Here is a 25,586-nt window from a genome sequence, read left to right as displayed (position 1 = left end):
AAGATTAAGAATGATTAACCAACCCTTTCTTCCCTTGAGGGGCAGTGTAGAGGAGTGGTTAAAAGTGTGGGCTCTGAAGCCATTCCCACTGGCTCTGAATCCTAGCCTCACTACCTACCAGCAGTGTGATCTTGGACAAGTGACTTAACTTCTTTGGCCTTAGATCCTCCATCTGTAAAGTAGGAATAATACTAGTGCCTATTTCATAGGGTTGCTCTGAGGATTAAATAAGTTAGCTTAGGGGCCAGCCCAGTGGCGCAGTGGTTAAGTGCGCACGTTCTGCTTTGACGGCCTGGGGTTCACCGGTTCGGATCCTGGGTGCGGACATGGCACCGCTTGGCAAGCCATCCTGTGGTAGGCGTCCCATATAGAAAGTAGAGGAAGATGGGCATGGATGTTAGCTCAGGGCCGGTCTTCCTCAGCAAAAAGGAAGATTGGCAGGTGTTAGCTCAGGGCTAATCTTCCTCAGGAAAAAAAAAAAGAGCTTATTTTGGAACAGTACCTGACATAGTGTGTTATGTATTAGTATTGTTATTCCATTCAATAAACTCTGGATTTTCACTCACAAATGATCTAAACCTTTCCTTAAGCCCTATTATAATGTCTTTTGAGGTATGATTTTTCATATGTTGACCACCAGTCCACTAAAGTTATTCTTTTATTCTGAGGTGATTGCCTTGAAATTTAAAGGAACACCCTGAATGGTGGTGTTTATCGTAGCTGTCCGTTTGTGACTTTTAGATTGCAGTGATATACTTACTTTTTCATAATGGTATAGTCTTTTTGGTCTATCTTCAAGACAGTCTGTTGGAATTACATTTATTGTTTCATATCCTTGTTCTCTTTTCCCCGAATTAGTCTATTTTGCATAGTTAATCTCTTATCGAAGTCCTTTGTAAGTCTATACATGTTACCGCCCGTAGGAAGGGGAAATGTTATCCCTCTTTCTCTGGTTTCCCACCAACTTCCCTGTGTTCAGTGAAGAGCAGAGGCATGGTTCCATCTGATTGTTTGATGGTTATTGAATATTGTTGCAGAACATAGATTTCAAATCTGTTGAGGTTGACTGGATATGGTAAATTTTGGATTGAGAAAACAGAAGCAGGGAAGGGAGAAGAGCACAGTGAAGACGTTATGGAGTGGAAGAGCACGGCTTGTATCCTGACGGACTGTAGTTTGAACTCCAGCACTTATTCGCTCTTGGGCTTGTCACTCCACCTCTCTGAGCCTCAGTTTTCTTCTCTGTAAATTGAGAGTAATAATAATTACCCTAGAGGGTTACTCTGAGGGTGGATGAAATCACAGATGTAAAGAGCATCTGGTGCATAGTAAGTGCTCGGTGATTGTTAGTTTCTTTCTCCAAGTGTCTACATGTGGTTGTGGGAGTCTACTGAACTCTTGAATAACAGTAGTTCAAACAAGATATTTTGCCCCTCAACTTTTTGTTTTGAAAAATTTCCAACCTATAGAAAACTTGAAAGAATAATATGGAGAATTCCTTTAAAACTCCCATAAAAACTTCACCAAGATACACTGTTCACATTTTGCTGAATTTGCTTTATCTCACTCTCTTTATATTCTTTTTTTTGAAGGATTTGATAGTAAGTTACAGACATCATGCTACTTCATCCTAGAATATTTCACTTTGTGTCTCATAAGAGTAAAGTTATTCTCCTACATAACTATAATACCATTATCACGAGAAATTTAGTGTTGATAAAATATTGTTGTTTAGTAATACAGTCCACATTAAAATTTTCCAAGTTAAAAAAATGAAGATCCAATCAAGAAAGAGAGATTGCACTGATTGTCTCTTTAGTATGCTTAATCTAGAACGATTCCCTAGCTTTTACATTTTTTTAAAACTTTTTACTGAAGTTTAACATATACCCAGAAAGTATACAAATTATGTGTTCAGCCTGATGACTTTTCACAGAGTGAACACACTTGAGTAACCAGTATTTAAATCAAGAAATCAGGGCTGGCCCCGGGGCCCAGTGGTTAAGTTCGAGCACTCCGCTTTGGCTGCCCAGGGTTTCACTGGTTGGGATCCTGGGTGCTGACATGGCACCACTCATCAGGCCATGCTGAGGCAGCATCCCACATACCACAACTGGAGGGACCCACAACTAGAATATACAACTATGTACTGGGGGGATTTGGGGAGAAAAAAAAGATCAAACATTACTGGGACCTCAGAAGTCCCCTGCGTGTCCCTCCCATCATTATCTAGCGCCCCCTCCCCCCCCCGAAAGGTTGTCCCTTTCCTGATTTAAAATCCGTGGATTAATTTAATAGCTTATTGAGTGACAAAGTCCTTGTGGCTTAAAACTTTACTGTGGAATTCCAATAGGTGTGTTGTGGTCAGTTTAATGAGCTTTATATATCTATGTAACCACCACCACAATCACGATCAAAACAGTTCCGTTATTCCTAAATGTTTTCTTATGCTGCTTCCCAGTAAATCCTAGCCTTTGGCTTCAGGAAATCTGAACTGCTTTCTATCACTATAGATTATATTTGTCTTTCCTAGAATTACATGTGAATGAATTTATAATGTGTGTATTTCTTCTGTCTCACTTCTTTTGCTTAGAATAATGGTTGTGGAATTTATATTGTTGTGTGTATCAATAATTTATTACTTTTTATTAGTGTGTAGTATACCATTGTATACGTATACCACAATTTGTTGATCTAGTTTCCAGTTTATGGACATTTGCCTTTTTTTAATTATCTATTGCTGCCTAACAGTATCTCCACAAACTTAGCAGGTTAAAACAACACACATTTATTGCCTCACAGTTTCTGTGGGTCAGGAGTCAGGACATAGGTTAGCTGAGTCTCACAAGGCAGCAGTCAAAGTGTCTGCTGGGGCTGTGATCTCATCTGAGTCTCGATTGGGGAAGGAGCTGCTTCCTAGCTCATGTGGTTTTTGGCAGCATTTAATTTCTATGGATTGTAGACTGGGGACCTCAGTTTGTTACTGGCTGTCAGCCAGAGGCCACCCTCAGTTTCTTGTCACATGGATCTTCCCAACATGGCCACACTCTTCCTCAAAGCTAGCAAGAGAGAGTCTTTTAGCAAAATGGACATTACAGTCTTATGTATTGTAACCACATATGTGTAATTAAGTGCATTCTGTCACTTTTGCCATACTCTGTTGCCCAGAAGCAAGTCACAAGTCCTGCTCACACTAAAGGGGACAACACAAGGGCATGAATACTGGGAGGTAGGGATCATGGGAGTCAGCTTAGAGTCTCTTCCCCTCGTTATTGGTTCTAGTTTGGGGCTTCTATAAATATTCATGTATAAATGTTTGTGAAGATATATATTTTCGTTTTTCTTGGTAAATACCTATGAGTGGAATTGCTGGGTCATATGGTAAGTGTATATTTAGCTTTATAATAAATTACCTAAGTTTTTTGCAAAGTTGTACTATTTTTCATTCCTACCAGCACTGTATGAGCATTCTGGTTGTCCCATGTCTGTCTTTTTAGTTTTAGCCATTCTAGTGAGTGTGTAGTGGTATTTCATTGTGGTTTTAATTTACATTTCTGTGATGACTAATATAAGCATCTTTTCTTGTGCTTACTGGTAAAGGCTGAGGTTCATTTTTTTTCCCATATGGATATCAGTTCCAGCATCATTTGTTGAACAGATTACCCTTTCTCCATTGAATAATCCTGCCACCTTTGTTAAAAATAAAAAAATTATGTATACATAGGCCAGGTTCTGGACTCTTCTGTCCCATCTATATCTCTATCCTAATGCAAGTGAAATACTGCCTTGATTGCTGTAGCTTTATAGTAAATCTTGAAATCAGATAGTGTAAAATCTTCTGGCTTTATTATTTTTCAAAATTGTTTTAGCTGTGGTCCATTGCATCTCTATATAAATTTCAGAATCCATTTATCAAGTCTTACAAAAAGGCTTGCTGGGATTTTTGGGGGGATTATGTGGAATCTGTAAACCAGTTTGGGAGAGAATTGACATCTCGACACTGTGGATCTTCTCATTCATTAACATGGTGTGTCTCTCCGTTTAGGTCTTTGATTTTTCCAGTAGTGTTTTGTAGTAGTAAGTCTACAGATCATATATACATTCCGTTAAATTTCTCTCTAAATATTTCATTTTTTGCATGCTATTGTATTTATGGATTTTATTTTTTAATTTCATTTTTGATTGTTTAATGCTAGTATACAGAAATAAAATTGAGTGTGTGTGTTTGGCCTTATATCTGCAACCTTGTTAAACTCACTTATAATTCTAATAGCTTTTTTGTAGATTCCTTATGATTTCTGTATAGATGATCATATCATCTGCAGCTAAAGACAGCTTTACTTCTTGCTTTTCAGTTTATATGCTCTTTATTTTTCCTGCTTTATTGCACTTTTTAGGACTTTTAGTCCAATGTTAAAAGGAATATTGAGAGTAGGCATTCTTTCCTTATTCCTGATCTTAGGGGAAACGCCTTCAGTCTTTTACCTCTAAATATGATGTTAGCTATAGTTTTTTTTGAAAGGGCTCTTTATCAAGTGGAGGAGATTCAACTCTTTAATTTGCTGAGTTGTTTTTTTTTAATGTGTTTTGAATGTTGTGAGGTGCTCTTTTTGCTATCTGTTGAGTTGATCCTATTGTTTTCCTCCTTTATTCTGTTAATTCTGGTGATTTATGTTGATTGATTCTTCAGTCCTAAACCAATCTTGTGTTTGTTGGATAAATTCTACTTGGTCATAATATGTTATCCTTTTTTTTTTTTTTGAGGAAGATTAGCCCTGAGCTAACATCTGCTGCCAATCCTGCTCTTTTTGCTGAGGAAGACTGGCCCTGAGCTAACATCTGTGCCCATCTTCCTCTACTTTCTATGTGGGACGCCTACCACAGCATGGCTTGCTAAGCAGTGCCATGTCCGCACCTGGGATCCAAACCACAGAACCCCAGGCCGCTGAAGCAGAATGTGTGAACGTAACTGCTGTGCCACTGGGCCAGCCCCAGTGTGTTATCCTTTTTATATATTGCAGGGTTTGGTTTGTCAGTATTTTGTTAAGGATTTTTACATTTATGTTTGTGAGGAATATTGATTTATAGTTTTCTTTTTGGCATGTGTATGAAATCTTTGTCTGGTTTCAGTATCAAGATAATGTTGGCCTCATAGAATGAGTTGGGAATTTTTACCTTTCCTTCCGTTTTCTGAAATAGTTTATATAAGATTGGCTTTTTTTTTTTTCCTTAAATGTTTGATAAAATTCACCAGTGAAGCTACCTGGGCCTAGAGTTTTCTTTTAATTTTAATTATATATTTAGTTTATTTTTTAGGTATGTATTTTAAAGTTATGTTTTAAATTATTTAATTTTTTTTTTTAAGATTTTATTTTTTTCCTTTTTCTCTTCAAGGCCCTCTGGTACATAGTTGTATATTCTTAGTTGTGGGTCCTACTAGTTGTGGCATGTGGGATGCTGCCTCAGCATGGCTTGATGAGTGGTGCCATGTCCACGCCCAGGATTTGAACTGACAAAACACTGGGCTGCCGCAGCGGAGCGCAAGAGCTTAACCACTTGGCCATGGGACTGGCCCCTGTATTTTTAAAATAGATATAAGGCTATTAAACTTTTCTGTTTTTTCTAGGCCCAGTTTTGGTATGTTGTAGCTCAAGGAATTTGTCGTTTCAGTTGTCAAATTCATTGTTTTATTAAAGTTTTTCATAGTGTTCCCTTGTTATCTTTTAAATGTCTATAGAATATACAGTTATTTCCCCTTTTTCATTCCTAATATTGCAAATTAGCATCTTCTCTTTATTGATTGATCTGGCTAGAAGTTTATCAATCTTAATGCTCTTCAAAAAACTAGCTTTTATTTCACTGTTTTTTCTCTGTTTGTAATTGTTGTTTCATTGATTTCTTTCCTTCTATTTATTTTGGATTTCATTTGCTCTTATTTTTCTCACTTCTTTTCTAAAGTCAGTACTTAAAACTGTAAATCTCCCTCTAAGCACTGCATTAGTTGCATTCCATAAATTTAGATATGTTGTGTTTTCATTTTCATTCAGTTCAGAATATTTTCTGTTTTCCCTTGTGATTTCTTCTTTGACTCATAGATTATTTATAGAGGTCTGTTGAATTTACAAATGTTTGGGATTTTTCCAGATTTTCTTCTGTTAGTGATTTCTAGTTTAATCCTATTGTGGTCAGAGAACATACTCTTTTTTTTTTTTTTGGTGAGGAAGCTTGGCCCTGAGCTAATATCTGTTGCCAGTCTTCCTCTTTTTGCTTGAGGAAGATTGGTGCTAAGCTAATATCTATGCCCATCTTCCTCTATGTTATACAGGACGCCACCATAGCGTGGTTTGACAAGCGGTGCTGGGTCCACACCCGGGATCCAAACCTGTGAATCCTGGGCTGCCAAAGTGGAGAGCACAAACTTAACTGCTATGTCACCAGGCCAGCCCCAAGAACATACTCTTTTAAAAGAACAAAATCTTTTAAATTTGAGATTTGTTTTATGGTCTGTCTTGGTGAATTTTCCTTATGAACTTGAAAATAATGTATATTCTTCTGTTGCCACGTGCAGTGTTCTACAAATGTCAGTGAGGCCGTGTTGGTTGACAGTGTTATTTAGGTCTTCTGTATCCTTACTGACTTTTTGATTAAAGAGAGAGGATTATTAAAGTCTCCAACTGCAATTGTAGATTTGTCTATTTTTCTTTTTAATTATGTCTGATTTACTTTACGTATTTTGAAACTCTTAGTGTGTGCATGCTTGTTCAGGATTGTTATGTCTTCTTGATTGAGTTTTATTTTTAAAATGTCCCTGTTTATCATTAGTACTATCTGTTATTTTGAAGTTGTCTGAGATTGATAGTGCCACTACAGCTTTCTTATGATTACAGTGTTTGCGTGGTGTATTATTTTCCATCCTTTGGCTTTTTACCTAAGTGTGACTTTTGGTTAAAGTGGGTTTCTCATAGACGGTATACAGCAAAGTCTTGTGTTTTCCCCTCTGCCAGTCTCTGCCTTTTAATTGGAGTGTTTCATTTACACTTGAGGTAAATATAAATATGGTTGGGCTTAAGTCTGCCATCTTGCAGTTTTTAAAATCTGTTCTTTGTTTCCTGTTTTCTTGTCTTCTTTTGGATTGAATTAGTTTTTAGGATTTCATTTTCTCTCTGCTATTAGGTTAGCTGTACCTCTGCTTTTTTGTTTGTTTGTTAGTGATTGCTCTAAGGTTTATAATATGTTACTTTATCACAGTCTACTTTCAAATGGTATTATACCAATTCACATGTAATATAAGAACCTAACAACAGTATACTTGTTTCCCCCCCATCCAATATACTTTTAGTGTCATAGATTTTACTTCTATGTATGTCATAAACCCCACAGTATGTTTTAAATTATCTTTTTAAAATAAAAGCATGTGTTTATTTAAAATATCTTTTATGTTTACAAACATATTTACCATTTCTGGCATTCTTTTGTGTAGACCACGTTTCCATCCAGTGTTGTTTTCCTTCTGCTTAAAGAATTTCTTTTACCATTTCTTGTGGTATAAGTATACTATTGAGAGATTCTTCCAGCCTTTTTTTCCCTCAAGAAGTCTTTAGTTTGTATTCATTTTTGAAAGATATTTTCACTGGATATAGAGTTCTAGGTTGAAGGTATTTTTTCCTGTGGGCATTTTAAAGTTACTATTCTGTTGTATTTTTTTGACTTGCCTAGTTTCTGATCAGAAGTCTGAAGTCATTCTTAATCTTGATTAATATCTGTAGGTAATGTTTTTTTTCTTGCTGCTGCTAAGATTTTCCCTTTTTCATGTTTTTTTTTTTTCTTTAGCAATTTGATTATGATGTGCCTTAGTATGCTTCTGTGTTTGCTCTGCTTGTGGTTTGTTGAGCTTCTTGGATCTGTGAGTTTGTAGTTTTCATCAAATTTGGAAATTTTTCAGCTGTTATTTCTTCAAATGCTTTTTTGTTTCTTTTTTCCCCTCTCTGCCCTTCATTCTGGTCAGTTTCTGTTGCTTTGTCTTCAAACGCACTTACCTTTTTTTCTGCAGTATCTAATCTGCTGTCATTTCTATTTAGTGAAATTTTTATTTCAGATATATTTTTCATCTCTGAAAGTTCCACTTTCTTTTTATACCTTACATTTCTCTCCTTACTATATCATGTTTTCCTTTAAATTCCTTTTTAAAAAAATTGAGATATAAATGACATACAGCACTATATTAGTTTCAGGTGTACAACATAATTTCATATTTGTATTTTTTTAAATTGAGTCAAAATCTTGAATAAAGTTTAAACACCTGTCTTAATGTTTTTATCTGCTAATTATTTCTTCTAATTTTTCTTCTCATTATGGGTCACACTTTCCTGCTTCTTGACGTGTTGAGATTCTTGATTGGATGCTGGATGCTGTGAATTTTACATTGTTGAGGGTCTGAATTTTGTGGTGTTACTTAAAGAGTGTTGAGCTTTGTTCTGGTGGGTAGTTAAGTTACTTTTGGTTCTTTTGATTCTTTCATGTCCTGTTTTTAAGCTTTGTTAGGGTGGATCTAGGGTGGCCTTATCCTAGGGATAATCTGACCCCCGTACCAAGTCATGGCCTTTCCGGGTCTCTACTGAAAGCCCTCACTGTGCAGTGCGGTTGCTCCTCTCTGGTGCTTGGGACTCGTGAGACCTGTGAGGGTTCTAGGAACTGGTCAGCTCACAGCTTCTTCGTCACTCTTTTTTTCAACCTTGTGGAGTTTTATTCTATGCATGCACAAATTTTAATATTTGGTAGAGACTGAAGGGAACCTCTATGCAGATTTCTGGAGCTCTCTTTCTACATAGCTCTCTCCTTTCCGGAGCTCTGTCCTGCAACTTTCAGCTGCCTTAGCCACCCTGAACTCCAGTCTCTGTTTCCTCAACTCAGTGAGACTGCCATGCTCTGCTGGGACACCCGTCTTCCTCTCCTTGGTCTGAAATATGCCTTCAGCAGAAAGCCAGGGCAATCTTAGGGCTCGTATCATTTGTTACCATTCTGTCAGGAATCACAGTCCTGTACTGCCTGCTGTCCTATGACTGCAAACAGTTGTGTCATTTATTTAGTTTTCTAGTTGTTTACAGTGGGAGGGTAGATCTGGTTCCTAATTACTCCATCATAGTCACAGCAGAAGTCTACTGGTAGATTCTGAGCAGAGGAGTGACATGGTATAACTTCTGTTATCTCATCTCATCCTGAATATGAGGTGATGGTGTTATCCCCATTATTCCCATAGATGAGGAAACCGAGGTTCAGAGAGGTTGAACAACGTCCCCACAGTCACTCAGTTATTAATGCCAAAGTTCAGGCACTTGTCACTGTACCAGTGCCTCTCGAAAAATATTTGTTGAATTGAATCTTATTCTTCCCAGCAAAGAACTATAGGCCAGAATGGCTTAGGACATATCCAGAGTTACATAGTCACCTGGCAGATGAAGGATGAGTGCTCCTAGACCTGGATGTTCTGCCAGTTGCTCAGATATGAGCTGTGTGCACCGTTGATCTTTGCCGTGCAGGAAGGTCAGCACGTGGGCATACCTCTGGCTGGGGAAGGTCAGTGCCTGGGCAGCGGGGTGAGAGCACCTTTGTCTCTATCGAACTGAAAGTATTTCTCTCTCTGCCACTGTAGTCCTTTTTTTTTTTTTTTTTAAAGCAGTCTTATGCTTTCACTCCCCTCCCCTTCCTGCTATCTATATTCTGGCCCCTGAGGATCCTGACTGTGGATTGCGTTAGAGCCTGCTTCTTATGCCTTTGCAATAGACTTGAGCTGGTGATTTCTAAACTTTACTATTATGATTATTTTTAAAATACTAGAGTACTCTATCAAGATTTCTAGGATCAGATTGGAATTTAATTTGTAGGGATTTGTCTCAAGCCAGAAAATAGACTTGACCACTTAAAGGGGATCGATGTTGGGGCAGGGGTTGAGAAGTGTTGGGCTTTCGTAAAAGCTGGACTGGTGAGACTAATGGACCTGCACGAGCTTGGGGATTCAGCTTCAGACAAGCAATCGGCTGCTCAGGGCTTTACCCTTCTTTGAAGTGCATTTAGAGCTGCATGTTAGGCATGGGAGTCTGTCCTCCTCAGCATAAGGAAGCAGAATGTTCAGGATTCTCTGAGGGGTCTTGTTGGTATGTTGGGTGGAACAATTCTTCATTGCGTGAGTTGCAGGACATTTAGCCTCCCAGGCCTCTGCCCTCTAAGTGCCAGTGGGATTCCCTGGTTATTGTGACAGCCAGAAACACCTCCACACATTTTCAACTGTCCTCTGGGGTGATTCTGCTCTGGAGTTGAGAACCATTGGGCCACAACATTGCATTGACAGTAGGCCAGGTTTGTGTTAAGTTGTAGGTGAAATGATCCAGTGAAAGACACTGCCGTGGTTCTCTGCTTGCTTCATTTGGACTTATGTAAACAAAGTGATTCCTTTGTTTTAACTTTTTCAGTTAAAAATTTAGTTAAGCACGTATTTATTTAGTATCAGTGATATTTTCTAAGTGCTAAAGATCAACCTTCGATAAGATGGTAAAGTGCCTGCCTTCAAAGAGCTTAAAATCTAGTGGGGAGACGGATAATAAACTAGTTATCCAAAGAAGAATTTCAGATGGTGTTCTCAAGGAAAGCAACATGGAGAGTAGTTAGAGGATGAAGGCTATTTTGGTCATCAGTTTTCTAAAGGACACTGAGACAGGAAATGGGAGTGGTCCATTTTAGACTGCAGGTATTTCCACATGAACTAGAGAATCATCTAGAATGTAGTCAGTTTGGGGCAATTCCCAGATTGGCGAGAAGTCCTCTGTGTGTTTACTGATAAGGTCTGACTGACCTCAGACAGCACTTAGAATATGGTGTGGGGAAGTGCTTGCTTCTCTCAGCAGCCCTAAGATTGAGCTTGGAGGTCTGGCTTTGGTTTGCTGAGACCATAGACGTTCTGGGAAGCTAAGACTTGAGGACTTTGGAGAATGTTACTATTTAGATTCCTTGGTGGGGATATGCACACACATATTGCTTGGTATAGGCTTTGAATGTCCCTGGAAGAATATATGAGGAGCCAGCATCAGCGGTGGGTCCCCCAAGGAAGAGGGGACTGAGTGATGGGATGAGAGGGAAACTTCTTTTTTAAAATTTTTAATATTTACATTTTGTGTTTTGTTTTTTTTAAGCAGAATACACTTACATGGCTTACAAATTAAAAATGTACAAAACGGTATATGATGAAAGAGACTTACTTGGTACTGTATACTGTTTAAAGTTTTCCCTGTAGCAAATATTAGCTATTCAAGAGATGAGCTAATTTTAGAAGTTCCTTGGTGATAATGATTCACAGTGATTAGTTATATCTCAGGAAGAAATTTTGGGTTAAATCATAATGAAGGGCTGGCCCTGTGACCTAGTGGTTAAGTTCGTGCACTCTGCTTTGGTGGCCCGGGGTTTTGCCAGTTTGGATCCTGGGCACAGACATGGCACCACTCATCAGGCTACGCTGAGGTGGCATCCTGTGTAAGCACAACCAGAAGGACCCATGACTAGAATATACAACTATGTACTGGGGGACCTTGGGGAGAAGAAGAAGAAAAAAAAGATGGGCGACATATGTTAGCTCAGATGCCAATCTTTAAAAACAAAACCAAAAAAATCATAATGAGACTTCCTAGATATTAAATCTGTGTTAATTTGTCTCGTCTAGTCTTATAACGTATATTATTATTTATGGGGTAGTGTTAAGGTTGTTGCTTAATAAAATGTGGTCTAAACAAAACTCGATTATTTTGATGAAGTAGGAGGGTTCAAACCCCTGTAGTACTAGTTACTAGCTGGATCATCATGAGCAAGTTATTTAACCTTGCTTGCCTCAGTTTCCTCGTCAGCAGTAAGCTCAGCTCATACATTTATTGTGAGAATGAAATGAAGAAAGAGCTGAATAAATGTTAGCACTTACTGTTAGTATTTACCAAATACAGTGAAGGAAGCCCTCAGGAAGATAATGATCCAGTCATTTGAGTTAGAACCATTGTTCTATTCTTTGTTGCCCATTCATTCATTCAGCAGGTATCAGTGGAAGGCCTCATCGGTGCCTGATACTGTCCTGGGACCCAGGCATACAGTAATAAGCAAACAGAGACAGTTTCTGCCTATGTGGATGTGACATCAATCAGATAATCACACGTGTAAAACTGCAGTTCTGCTCAGTCCTTGAAGGAGAGGTATATGGTGTTAGTGTATAATAGTGTGTCATAATTTGACTCTGGCATGGATGTCAGAGAAGCAGTGCTTCCCCAAGGAAGTAACTTAGCTGAGATTTGAAGGGTGACTTCAAGTGTCAGAGAGAAGGGAAGGAATAGCATATGCAAACGCCATTGTGGCTGTTGTGGGCAGAGGTGGAGAATGTGATGCCACACAGACCTGAGATGTAGTCAGAGTAGATGCAAGGCCTTGTAGGCCACGCTGAGAATCTTCTTGTGTATTAGAGTTGTTGTTTACTGGGGTAGGCGAGTGGATGAGGGATGAGATCAGATTATTATTTTGAAATGATAGTCTGCAGTGTGGAAAATGAATTGGAAGAGAGCCAGCATGGATGTGGGTGAACTGATCAGAAGGCTATTGCGGTGGTCCAGACAAGAGATTTTGGAACTTGGACCTAAGTGACGGCAATAGAAATAGAAGTAGATGGACTGATTCCATGGATATTTAGGAAGGAATATTGGCAGGACTTGATGTGTTAGCTCTGGCAAGTGAGACAGAAGGAGTGGTCAAGGATGGCCTTTTGGGTTCTTGTTTGCATATTTTGGTGGAAGGTTGTACGTTCACTCAGACAGGGAACACTGGAAGAGGACATGTGTGGCAGAGGGAGAGGATTATGAATCAGCTATGGGATTTGTTAAGTCCAGGAGACAAAAAGGCAGTCCAATGTAGAACTCAGAGGGCTCTGGGCTAGAGATCTAAGCGCATGAGCTTATGGATGTCTGGAGCCTTAGGAGGGAGGAAGCAAGGAGGAAGGGAGGGAGGGAAAGCATGCTCAGATTCCCTGAGATTTTGGTTTCCACACTTTCTAATTAGTTTCATGCTGGCTGACCTTGTCCTGGGACAAGAAGTGGCTCTTAGACAGGACTTGGATGAGGAGATAGACTCCTCCTTCCAGTAGAGTCCTTGCCACTGTGCTACGTGCCAGCTGTGTGCTGGCAACTGACTGTGAAGAAATCTTTGGAGACCCTCTTTGGAGTGGCCTCTTTCCTCTCCTACCTTCGGTGCTTTTTCCTAGGAAATCTGGCATTTGCCATCTGAACTAGCTGGAAGGAGTATGGAGGCTGGAGTCTGGCTTCTGAAACCAGCAGATTAGCTGCACTTGTCTGGATATTATCTGTAGATAATTGAAAATAGGCTTGAACATCAGTAACAGTAAACTAATCATAACTCTCTCAAACTGCTTGTTTTATTCATTTAGAGATTTGTAAATTTCCTCCAAGTCTGTCTGTCTCTCCCTTTCTCTCGGTTTTGGCCAGCTTAGCCAAGGGTTGAAGGCAAATATGAGGGTGAGGAGAGATCCAGAGAAGGAAATAGACTACAGCCACATGCTGCCTGCCTGCCGGTTAGTCTTTTTATCTGTCAGCCTGTCACCAGCTTATTTACAAAAAAGACTTAAGACTGGCTTTCTTTACTACTGGGAATTGGTGTCCTCAGTGATAGGTGATGAACCAGTGTTGATAGTTTGCTCCCTTCCTTGCTCCTAACAGATGCCCAGAGAAAATCCTGAGTGTGGGCAACTGGGGCCCCCTTGTGGCTGGACCAGGTTCTCCACTTTGGCTCTGTTCTTTCCCCATCAACACCGTGGGGAGATGGCAAAAAGGGAAGTTTTGCTTCCACTTAAAGCTTTTCCTCTGGACTTTGCTGTTTCCGTGAATTTTGTGATTGTCGTCAGCCCCTCATAAGCCAAACCCAGCCTTCTTGAGGTGCTGTGACAGTGAACCCAGAGACAGTCTCTTCATGTTCACTGGCAAATTCAGACTCTTCGGGCTACTTCTCACAGATAGCCCACCACAGAATACTCTACAGTGTGAAAAACTGGGGAGAAATATGAGAAATAGGTGTTTGTGTGTGTTGCTTGAGAAGAGAATGTCCTTGGTTTTTTGATGTCCATTGGGTGGCACTGTGATCTTATTTTTGTTTCTATTTTTCTTTGCAGTCAAACTCTACTCCAGGAAGTGAAAATGTGGTACCTCGAGAGCCGCTGGTAAGTGCCCAAGATATATAGTATCATTTTCTAATAATTAAAATACTGTGTGAGTTTAAAGAAACCTTCTGATCCTATAGTTTTGCATCACTAGTGTCCCTGGAAAGGTAGGTGCTATGTGGAGACTAACCCCATCAGTGACCTCTGACTTCTTTCCTGGCATGCAGGGATTAGTGAGATCTCTCCTTAGTAAAGCCTTGTCTTTCTGGAACTAAAAGCATCCACCCCAGGTGGTGATGCACCACTTTGTTTGTTGCTGGTCAATAATAATTAGTGAGATGCTGAAACTTTTGGTGACTGAGTTGGGGCGAGTTTGCTGGGCCTGACCAAGTTACTGCTTGATTGTCTGAAGTAGCCATTATGTTCCTCAAGGTGAGAGCACGTCAGGTAGCCTTTGAAGAACAGGTAAGAGAGGGAGTTCTCTTTCTGCCTGGTCAGTAATTAGGTTTTGGATACTCGTTACCAACATTATTTGCTTATACTATCGATAGGGAAGAGGCCTACTAAGTACTGAAGGAAATTTTCTTTAGAAAGTGCTTTAGCTTTGGTGGTCTGAGCCAGAGTCCTGTGGCTGTGCCTGCCTGCCCACCCTATTTTCATACTATTTTGCATTTCAGGGCCTGCTGCAAATCTTGTTGGTTGGGTAGTAAGACCTGTCCTGTACAAAGCAGATAAGTTTTATGGAGGGGCCAGCTTAGGTTTAACTTTTCAGTCGTTTTTCTTTTTTTGAATAGTGGTAACAAGCTTAGGGATGTTCGCCAAGCTTTTATTTCTGCAGGGCCTGTGGTTTCACCTCTTTTTCTTCCCTCTCCTTCTGGCAGTAGTGGGACGAGGTGATGTGAGGTCCTTAGCTGGTACGAACAAGTCTGGATTCTAGCCTGTACTAAGGCTTTCCAAGGCAAAAGGTGAGTTGGATTTGGCAGAACTGTAGAAAGACCAGGATGATAGAAGCCCTGCCAGGACTGTTTCAGGGGAACACTGTTGTCATTCATGTCACCTGCTGTTACCAAGTACGGCTCACTTCCCACTACTCTCCACAGTGGCTTCATTTCACTCTTTTGGTATTGCCTGGGTTCTTCCTTGAAGTGACAGTGGTGTGAAAGCCAGAGGAGGCTTCGCTTTGCCTGTTCCTTAGATAGGGAGCTTGAGTGTTTCCCATGGGGCCTGCCTCGGTGCCCCTCAGGCTGAAGTGGTGGTTGGTTTTGGACTCACATCCAAATTGAACGCTGTAACTACAGTCCTCTTCAGTGCTTTACTTCCTCAGTCTTTTTATAAATTTTTATCTCCTAATTTATTGATCACTGGAAGAGTGGTCAGACCATCTTTTGGGACATGGTTGAATAAACTCTTGGGGGTTCTTTCCAGCAGTGAGCCTGAGCCCTAAGCAGTTGGCAGCTTTGCTGATTTCTGGGTGTTGGGAACCCTGCAGCCCCTTTGCTGTGCTAATGTTTCCGTGCACTGCTCTTTTCCTGCTGTACTCTACATCTGCTTGTTGGTTGGTTGTATTTTTATTCCTTTCTTTTCTGGGAGGCCCTGAGCAGTCTTCAAACCCTAGTAGCCTGTGATTGTCCAGAGTTCAGACTCATTCTCTCCAGGCCAACTCTACAATTACCTTATATTTAATTAATATTTTTTCCCCTCTTTATGTACTTGCATAATTGCTCAGAGGAAAGAAGACACATAGCAGCAATTTATATATATATATAAAAAAAACAATAATTAAAAAAAACCCTTGAAATAAACTCCCATCTCATTGGGGCTGATCCTATGAGTTGGGTAATTAGGGCCCTGTTAAAAGGTAGACCCTTTCTCCTTCCCCTCTTTTTTTTTCTTATTAATTTTTTTATATTAAACTCCCACAGTCTCTCAGTCATGCCTTTATTGCTTTTGGCCAACCATTTGCAGCAGCCTGATTAAATGAGGGCACCAGCCGAGTTGTATGGTCTTGTGTGAGCTACTTCTGTCCCTTGGGAGTGGTAGTGGGAGGGTGCCAGGCAGAGGAGCCCACCTGGGGCTAGCGAGGGCTCGTGTGGCACGTCAGGGGTTCAGGATGAGCTGTTGTGAACTGGCAGCAGGCTGCATGAGACTCATAGGGTGCTGGGGAAGCGATGGGGTAGTAGCCCCCATCCACAGAAAGCCGCACCACACTCAGCCCAAGTCACCCTTCTGTGGTGGGAAGTTTCTTAGGCCTTGTGTATGAGCTCTCTCCTGGATGCTCAGGAGAAACAGACAATTCAAGAATAAAACTAGGCCTTCCTCTCAAGTAATTTATTTTGGGGAAGAAAAGGTGTTTGTATACATGAAACAATTAGCAAATAGCACAAGACTGTATATAATTTTAGCAAATAGTACAAAATCATGTGTAATTTGGTGCAGAATTGCCTGGCTGGGAGTACGAGAGAGCCCTCATTATTCAGAGAAGGAAGAGTTCTGCAGAGAGGGAGGGAGGGAGGTACTTAGGGATGGTTTTTGTGAAACCTGAAGCCAAGTCTTAAGGAGTGGATATTCCAGTGTTGGGGGCACCCTGCTAAGTTGTTTTTGTTTTTAACTGAGTGCATCTTTTCCACAGAATTTCTTAATGGAAGCTGCCTGTTCTCTACACTAAAAGGACTAAGCATGAGATGCTGAAGGCAGATAATCTTATTGTCTTCAGAACTACATGATCCCTTTGGAGTAATTTTTCCCTTTATTAAAAAAATGAGTTACGACAGAAGAGGCTCTATTGAATAGTCAGTATAGTGCAAGTGACATTGACAGGCGGATGTATTTGTAGGTCTGCGTTATTATTTTTATTTGCTAGGGAAGGAGGGCCTGATTTTCATTTCTGTCTTCTCTGGACCATAAAAACTGGCTTGTGATTTTGTGGTGAGAAGTATAGTCTTGTAGTCTCTACAAGAATGACACATTTGTGTTTCTAGTCCTCGCCTGTCTTGATTCCACCCAGGTAGTGACACTGCATATTACCTTCTCTTGCCCCTTCAGTCCTCTCCCTCAGCCAAGAAACAACCCAGTGACCCTGACCGTATTAGTGGGATAGTTGCTCTATAATGTCATAATGTCCTCAGAGCTGCAGATTGGTGAACAGATCAGTCTTGGTAATTTTTGTAAACCCCAAGTTGCAATTCTGATTGTTAATGACAAAACTCTTTGCCAAAGTTACAACGGTTGATTACTTTTTCTTCCTTATACTTTCTTCACTGAGCTTTGCCTTGTAGGGCAAGCAGTTTTGTTTTGTTTTGTTTTGTTTTTGAGGAAAATTAACCCTGAGCTAACATCTGCTGCCAATCCTCCTCTTTTTGCTGAGGAAGACTGGCTCTGAGCTAACATTGGTGCCCATCTTCCTCTACTTTGTATGTGGGACGCCTGCCACAGCATGGCTTGCCAAGCAGCGCCATGTCCGCACCCGGGATCCGAACCAGCGAACCCTGGGCCGCCAGAGCGGAACGTGCGCACTTAACCGCTGTGGCGCTGGGCCGGCCCCAGGGCAAGCAGTTTTGACAGCCCTCTAAAGTACTGACCTCCAGCTTCTAGACCTGTTCAAAACCTTCTGTAAACTCCCTGCAGACCGTTTTCTCGTCACCTGTGTGCACACATGCTCGGGCTCACCATAGAGGCTCTGGGTTGGGTCCCTGCTCCACTCCAGCAGGATCAAGTCCTACCTAGTCAATAGGTCTTTAAGAATGGGTGGACAATTATCTGAATGGAGTAACTTGCTTCCTGTCTGGCTTGGATGCAGAAACTGAGGTTAAGTAACTTTCTGAGTGTGCTTTTAGTCATGGGATTTTAGGTTATATGAAGTAAGCAGTAAATAAAGTTTTGTTTACATGTCTGCTCACTAGTTTCGACACAGCAGATTCCTCAGTATTCAGCAATACTGTTGCTCATCTACTTTATGCAACACTTATAGGTTTGGACTAAACTGGAATTTCAACGTTTTGCTCTTTGACACCAAGTTCTTTCTAATGGATGAGTCTTCTACCATTCTCTCTTCCTATGATTTGTAGGTATAGTTTTTTTGTTTCTGTCCTTTGCCTGAATCCCTCCACCAAAATAGTCCCAAACTACAATAAATGTATTTTTATAGATGATGATGATAATTTCTACTTTCTCACCTTCCCTAGGATTAATAGTTCTTAGCATGCTGAATTCTTAAAAATAAGATGCTCTACACTTGCAAATTCATGCTGTATCTCAGTAGTTTTGCCTTCTAAGTACAGAAGTATGCTGCATCCTGAAATTTCTCCCTGTGGCTAAGATGGAACCTTCCCCAGGGGGTTCTACATCACGTATTTGATCTCAGTCTTTCTGGGGGAGCTCACCCACCTTATGCCTGGGAAACTTAAGATTTTCTCTTTGGTTTTTAAGCCAGTTAATGAGAGGCTGGTAATCAAAAGGCCGTTAATATCTTGGTGAATTCAGGGAGCTAGTCTGTGAGCTTCTCTTTAAGAATAGCTATGGCTAGTTAGTTGCCTGTCTCCTAGAGTCCTCTCACATGCATTCCTGGCCCCGTCTCCCTCTGTATTTGTGTCTTTTGTGGTTAGAGTACTTTGGTGTACTAGTTGGCAGGCTCACTGTGGATAGGTGGTTTTCATGTTTTATCCCCACCAAAACATTTCCAAAGGGTGACATTCACATGCTCAATGCATTTCTTTGTGTATACTCATGTATGTATGTATGTATGTATGTATACATATGAAGAACATATAACACATGTATTTATTTTGTAAAATTCCAAGCACTTGGTGGGAAAATAAAATTGATTTCAATATTGTATTTATGAAAATATTTTACAAGCACAAGTGTAATGAAATCAGCCATTTAGCGGTTTCAGGAAATTGTCGTTTTTCCAGGAAAAATAAATAAATATGGCAAATCTAAAGCATTAAGCATTATTATTTAAAAAATCTGTAGTGGTTGATTGAGCTGTAGCAGAATTAGGTTTGCTGAAGCGAACTGTGATTTCCGCCCCTGTTTCCCACTCAGGGATGTCTGTCTGGATGCAGTTGACTGGAGATGATATTATAGGGATAATCCTGTATCTGCTCTATTTATTTATTTTTAAAAAGTGAATCATCTGCAGATGTTGATACTTAAACTGTTACTAGCAACACATGGTAGGGGACACCCCTCACAACTGCCTCTGAGAAACTTGGGACCAAAGTCAAGTGTAAACAACTGGAGGGTGGGGCTCATGGTGCAGCTGACGGTGACATTGTTGTGTGACCAGACTGTGGATCCTGGGCCTGAGGCCTGGGCACCTTTCAGATAGGAAAAAATGTTGGCTTTCCTCCTTCCCCACTCCCCTCTCGTCAACCATGGAAAGCCTTCAGTGAAGATAAAATTGCTCTCTTAGTGCTGAAAACCCTTGTTGAGAGGGTGCCTGAGGTTCCTGCCTGCCCTGCAGAGTGGAGAGGGAAACTGGGTGGAACTGAATGCTGAAGTGGGTGAGCTGGAGAAGAGCCTCTTCTGTCTCTGGGTGGCTTCTCTGTAATCTCTAGGCCACTTACTGATTTTGAAATTACTGCCTCTTCCTACTTCATCCTTCCTATTATAGACTGAGAAGCTTTATCGAATAGACTGGGTGGTGCCCTTGAAGTTCTTTCCTCTTTCAGGTAAATGAAGAGGTTGTTTTTTTCGGTTTTCAGGTATCCTTTTACAAATAATTATTAGATGAATTGAAACTCTTAGGAGTAATAATTAAAGAAGTGGAATTTGAAATAGTTATTCAGCTTTGTTTATACTTTGGGTTCCTGGCTTTCATGGTAATACTTTATATTTGCTGTAGTTCCTGTGATCAGAGGCCCTGGCTGTTGGATAACTGAACAGTGTCCTTGTTTTGAGATGTGGGAACTGGGGAACTGAGCTCTCTGTGCCTTTTTTCAGAGCCACACAGTGATTGGGGAAATTCGGTCTTTAATCTTATCACCAGCGTCATTCTTTCAGAGGAAGAGGTTCCGTTTCCTCTCTCTCCCCCTGGAGGCACAGTTCCTGCAGGTGCCCTGCCTTAACCATTACTGAAGATGGATGCACAAAGCTCTTATTTAGGCTGAAGGATGTTCTGAAAAGGTTTGCTTTCGCTTAAAATCAATCATTATCTTATTTGATAGAATTTTCATTCAAAGTGTCTTTTAAGTGTGACCTAAAGGATGGCTATTCATGTGGCAAACTCAGTAAATCCCCTTGAGCCCCCAGTTAGAGAACCACTGATTGTCATGTTGCACTTAGAACCGCCGTGTGCCCTATGTTTTCCAGGGTAATTTCAATTTAAAGTATGTTAGCCCATCGTCAAACTGTGCAGACCAATTTCGGTTTGAAAAATACGGTCTTGTAGTTAATCCCACTTCTGTGCTGTGAGAAGCCACAGGAAGATAAAGTGGTGCTTCGGAGAAGGACGCATTTGCCGCCCTCCCTGCTTCCCTCCCAGCTCTCCTTTCTTTTATGGTTTGTAGTTATAACCAAGATTTATGCTTGTTGCTCCACAAATCTTCTCCCTGCCATTATGAGTTTGTCTGAACAGTCTAGAGATGGGGCTGACACTGAGTGATTCTTGGGGTAAATCTACCCGGGGCACTCCCTGACATCAGAGTCAGAGAGGAGCTAACTCATAGCCCCCGTGGATTGCATAAATTGCCTCTGTCGAGAAGAAGACATGCTGCCACCTTGTGTGACCTCTTGCCTTAGCAGTGACCCTGGTGGCACAGCTGTCCCGTTTGTGGTTACTGAGTCTGTGGGGTGGCGTTCTGGGTCACCGATCACTCCCTTCACGCAGCAGTGTCCGTCAAGAGGCCTTTCTCTTTCTCTGTCCACTATGGCCCAGACGGGCCACAAGAGGGTCTTAAGGGGCAAGGCTGCTTTTTCCAGCCTGATGAGGAGGAGCTGCTAACAGAATCAGGCAGGCAAGTTAATTATTTGTATAAATGGTTTAGTTTTTGCACAGTTGACTGAAAATGGATTTTGGTGGAGGAGAAAAAGGTAAACATTTATTAAACATCTTTTTTCCCCCTTCCTTATACTTTCCTTTAGCTGTATCCTTTTGTCTTGTTTCTACTTTTGAGAGTCATTTCAAATCTCTTGTGAAATAAAGTGGCAGCATCAGTAAATACATGATTTAAAATTTTTATTTAATTTTTATTTTTTTTGCTGAGGAAGATTAGCTCTGAGCTAACATCCCTGCTAGTCTTCCTCCACTTATATGTAGGTTGCTGTCACAGCATGGCTAACAAGTGGTGTATGTCTGTGTCTGAGATCTGAACCTGTGAACCTGGGCTGCTGAAGCGGAGCACACCAAGCCTAACCACTATGCCACAAGGCCGGCTCCAAATACATCTTTTTTAAACTGTGAAGAGCTTGCATTAGACAGTCTTTGAAATGACCTACTCACTGTTCTGGTGCCGTGGAATCTAGTTGCTGAGGCCCAGGGTGCCTTGAAGGGGCAGCCGCTTGGCCAGTCAGGCCCACACCCGTTCTGCAGACCAAGAAGAAGTCAACTCATCCTGCATCTGTGTGTGCCAGTTGTATTGGTGAGCGAGTTAGGCAGTTTTATTAAATATGCTGTAAACAGGTGAAATATAAATGCAGACAGAGATCTACAAATATAGTGTATTTTATAAACATAAATATTAAAAGAGGGTTCTATGAAAACCAAGCTGAATGCTTCGGTAACTGGGAATTGCTAAAAAGATTGCTATCTTTTTAGGTGTGAGTGAAATGACAGTTAAACTAGGAGAAGATCATAAAAATTTAGAAGTATTCAGTACTTAGATTTGCTTTACTAATGTCTTTAAGTTCTTGCTTTGCTTTAGAAATTGTGAAGGGTGTGTTAAGGGTGGGGTTTATGTAAGAAAGATGTCTGGGAACTTCAGTCTGTGGCCCACACTCAAAGGAAAGGCATTGGCTCTACATCAAAAGATTAGCAAATGACTGTACATTTACAGGTTTTAGAGTAGGCTCCATTTTTAATGATTCCCTGCTTTAACTGATTTTTCAATTAACTGACCAATTACTAGCTCTGATCACATAGGCCAGGAGGGCTTCCGCTGAATGCTGTGCTTGCTGGTTTCTTTACTTTTGTTACCTTGTTTCATCCTAACAAACTGGTGGGAATTCCTCTCTTTCTCAGTTTACAGAGAGGAAAGGAGTCAGTTTCCCGCAGCTGGGAAGTGGCAGGACTGGGGTTTAAACCCGAGTTGGTGCTGCTGAGCTCTTCTCTTTGTCCGACTTGAGCAGGCTGGGAGAGCAGGCAGGGACAGTGTGCTGAACTTGCCGCCAGCACAGAGGGCCGTAGAGGGGCTTTGGTTATGTTCAGGTGCTGCCTGGTGAGTCTGTGCTTCCTCCGGAGCTGCTGCCTTCGCACAGTCTCCCTGGTTGGAGTCTTTTGTATGCATCTTAGCTGTTGAAAAGGCACCTATTAATTTATCACAGGTGATGTGGGCTTCCTCTACTTGGAGGAGGCGGCTGCACCCATGTACCTCACTAATGACAGGTTACGGGATCGAGGCGAGATAATAGGATCTTTTCATCTTAGGTCTGTAGAGCAAGGTGCTGTGTCCCTGCTTGCTTCTAGGGGGCAGCAACTGCTTGTTATTCTGTCCCCTGCTGGCAGAAGGAAGGTTCCACAATTGAGCAATTTGCTTTTGACTCCAGCTCTTAAAGTGGTGCCGTGCAGGTTGCCTGAATCCACATAAGTAAACTGTAGTATCCAGCATCTTCCATCTCTGCTTTCTCTGCTCCCTCAGGTAAATCTTTTATCTGTGTCCCCATCAACATCCATAAATCCCTCACTGTCAGAGGTAGGGCAGCAGAGTTCACTTGCTTTGAAGATAAGAGAATAGAGATGTCTTTAAGAGAGTAAAATCTTTTTGTCAGATCTTACTTGTTGCCATTGATAACCCACTCTAATGGTGTTTAGATGTTGTGAAACTTTCCCCTGTGGGCATGTGTCTTTATTCCATTGGGAACACCACTGTTATATGGTTGATTACCTGTTCTTCCTTTCAGCACTTCCCTCAACTCCTCCCCACTCCCCACAAAGCTGGGCTTACAGAGGCTTCTCTTCAATTCTTAGTGACTCATTTCATAAGCACATTACAGGGGGAAACTTCAGATTCGACCATTTTTTTTAGACTCCAGGGCCCAAGACTGACACATGGCCAACTTGTGCCTTGTTGAAATGGATAACTAGCTCCCCACCCTGCCAGAAGCACATATTTCACCGTGGCCGTGCTTTCAGATCTTCTTCCAGTTGTGTGGCTGAAGCAAGTGATGAAAAGGAGAAGGGTTGGTTGTAGGCAGAACCGGATGGTTACAGTACACACTGAGAAGCAAATTCGCCGCGACGTTCAGCCCTGTGAGGTTTATTTAGGATTAGCTGAGAATTCTCGGTCCTGACTCCACTGTGGGAGGAGCTGGTGACCGATGCTGCTCTCCGGGCTTTGCATTCTTGAGGGCTTTCATCTAAGGATCCCAGAGCAGGGTAGAAGGGTAGGAGTTTCCATTCTTGCTCCGAGAGCGGCTTTCCTCAAAGACAAAGGCATGCCTCTCAACCTCACCTCTCCAGCTCTCTCTGAAAAACGGCGGTTAATAGGAGCTGCTAATGAACAGAAGAAACAACTAGAAATAGTGGCAAATCATTTGACAGTGAAGTGGTTTATAACTTCTGTTTATCAAATGATTATCATTATCATTATTATTATTTCTATTGGATTTTTGAAGAATTCAGCCTGGTCTCCAGAGCCCCATTTATAAGACATTTTATTTCTTCCTTTGTAATGTCTAGAAATAACTTTATTCCAGTGAAATCCAGATCTGTAGTCCCTTGCTGCCTCCCCCAGCTCCATTTTTCTCCCCTTCCTTTCTCCTTCTCTTCCATTACCTCAGCGGGCTCCATCAGGTGGGGGTATCCCCTACTGACCAGACTGGCAGAGCTAATACTGGCTGGAGGAACCGCTGTGGTGTTTGTTTTTGCAGTTCCTGGATTTGGTTTAATGTACAATTGATTTTTTTAATGTATTTAATCATTTTTTTCTTACCTCATAAGGATTAACCTGCGCAAACCTCATTTTATCCTAAGTGTGGCTTTGGGAGGAAGGGAGAAGAAAATTGAGTTTCTCTAGCTTATTTTATTCTTTCACTTTTTATTTTCCGAATGGCTTTTCCTGCCGAAGCAGCTCTGTAAAATACAATGTATTTTAGTGGCCATTACTTACTCATTACTAACTGGTCTCTCCTGCTTCCCTTTGTCTGTGAACTAAATACAGGGGGCCTAAAGGTAATTGGTAGTTCTATCACAGACTCGCCGATTATAGATCAACAGGGGAGGCAGCCCAGGGATGGTTTGTGGTTGGCACTGGCTGCCCACCTAGCAAACTGGAGTTATCATTCCGTATCTGCCACGGAGTTGGGCTTGGCTGGGTCGGTCCTTTCCTAATTTTGTACCTCGGCTTCCCTAATTGCATCACACGGTCTTCCTGATTTACAGGTTTCAACCTCATTTTATCCCTTTGTGTAGTTCTCCACATCCACGTTGTCCTTTCTTAGTTCCTGCCTCTTTGTCACGTCTATAAAGTATTAACGCAGAGAGGTTTTTGTTTCTGTTTTTCTTTGCGGTTCCCCGGTGCCTAGAATGGTTAGGTGGCAGGCTATAGATAAAAGATTCTCTTGAAACCAGAGGTTTTCTGTACAATTTTGTCTCCTGAGTCCCATAAAGGCAAGTCTTTGTGGGTGCCCAATTTAGCCCCCTTTTTGAGTGTTTATCTGATTTATATTTCATTTTACCTACTTTGCTCTGGCATAGGAGGAGGAAAAGTTACAACTCACTGTTAGGCTGCCAAACTCTTGGATAAGGTGCTGAAATAGGAAAGGAGTCTCTAGGTTGTATGGCCATATGTCCAAGCAGAATTCATTTTCGTTTGTTTGTTTCCTTGATGTTTGGCACCTAGGCATCTAGCTAAACCCTCTATGGGGTGGGCATATTGCTTATTGCTCAAGCTCCTGACAGGAAGTAGGCACTCAGTGCGAATTTGTGGGATGTGTGTATGTATATGTATGTATGTGCTCACTCATGTAGATGGTGATGATGAGCCAAGGGGCTGGAGCACACAGTTGCTGCCTGCTGGGAACTCAGGGTGCAGCATTCCCACTGGTGCACACATATGCGGATGTTTAGTGTATCGTTGCCACGTAGGCAACATAAAGCGGGCATTTTATGAAAGGGAACATCAGAGGAAACATTATAGCTGAGACCTTTATAGCCTTTCCATTATTATGGTTTAAATCTTGACAGTCTTTATTCGCAGAGGCATTGGGACCAGCAAAGACAGTGCTCACTCCCACTCCCCGG

At 41.3% G+C, this 25,586-nt stretch overlaps 1 protein-coding gene across 2 annotated transcripts in view; it reads left to right on the top strand.

The window, feature by feature from the left end:
• Positions 1–25,586, top strand: part of PEX14 (peroxisomal biogenesis factor 14) — a 132,884-nt gene that overhangs the window by 2,120 nt on the left and 105,178 nt on the right. For both annotated transcript variants that reach the window (XM_014849816.3, XM_014849815.3), the window contains exon 2: positions 14,201–14,248. In XM_014849816.3, the coding sequence (XP_014705302.1) occupies positions 14,201–14,248 (48 nt within the window). The remainder of the gene's footprint in view (positions 1–14,200; positions 14,249–25,586) is intronic.

The sequence above is a fragment of the Equus asinus genome, chromosome 5 (assembly GCF_041296235.1).
Source record: "Equus asinus isolate D_3611 breed Donkey chromosome 5, EquAss-T2T_v2, whole genome shotgun sequence".
Taxonomy (NCBI): Eukaryota; Metazoa; Chordata; class Mammalia; order Perissodactyla; family Equidae; genus Equus; species Equus asinus.
The sequence above is the reverse complement of the archived record's forward strand: the minus strand, read 5'-3'. Positions and strand labels throughout refer to the sequence as shown.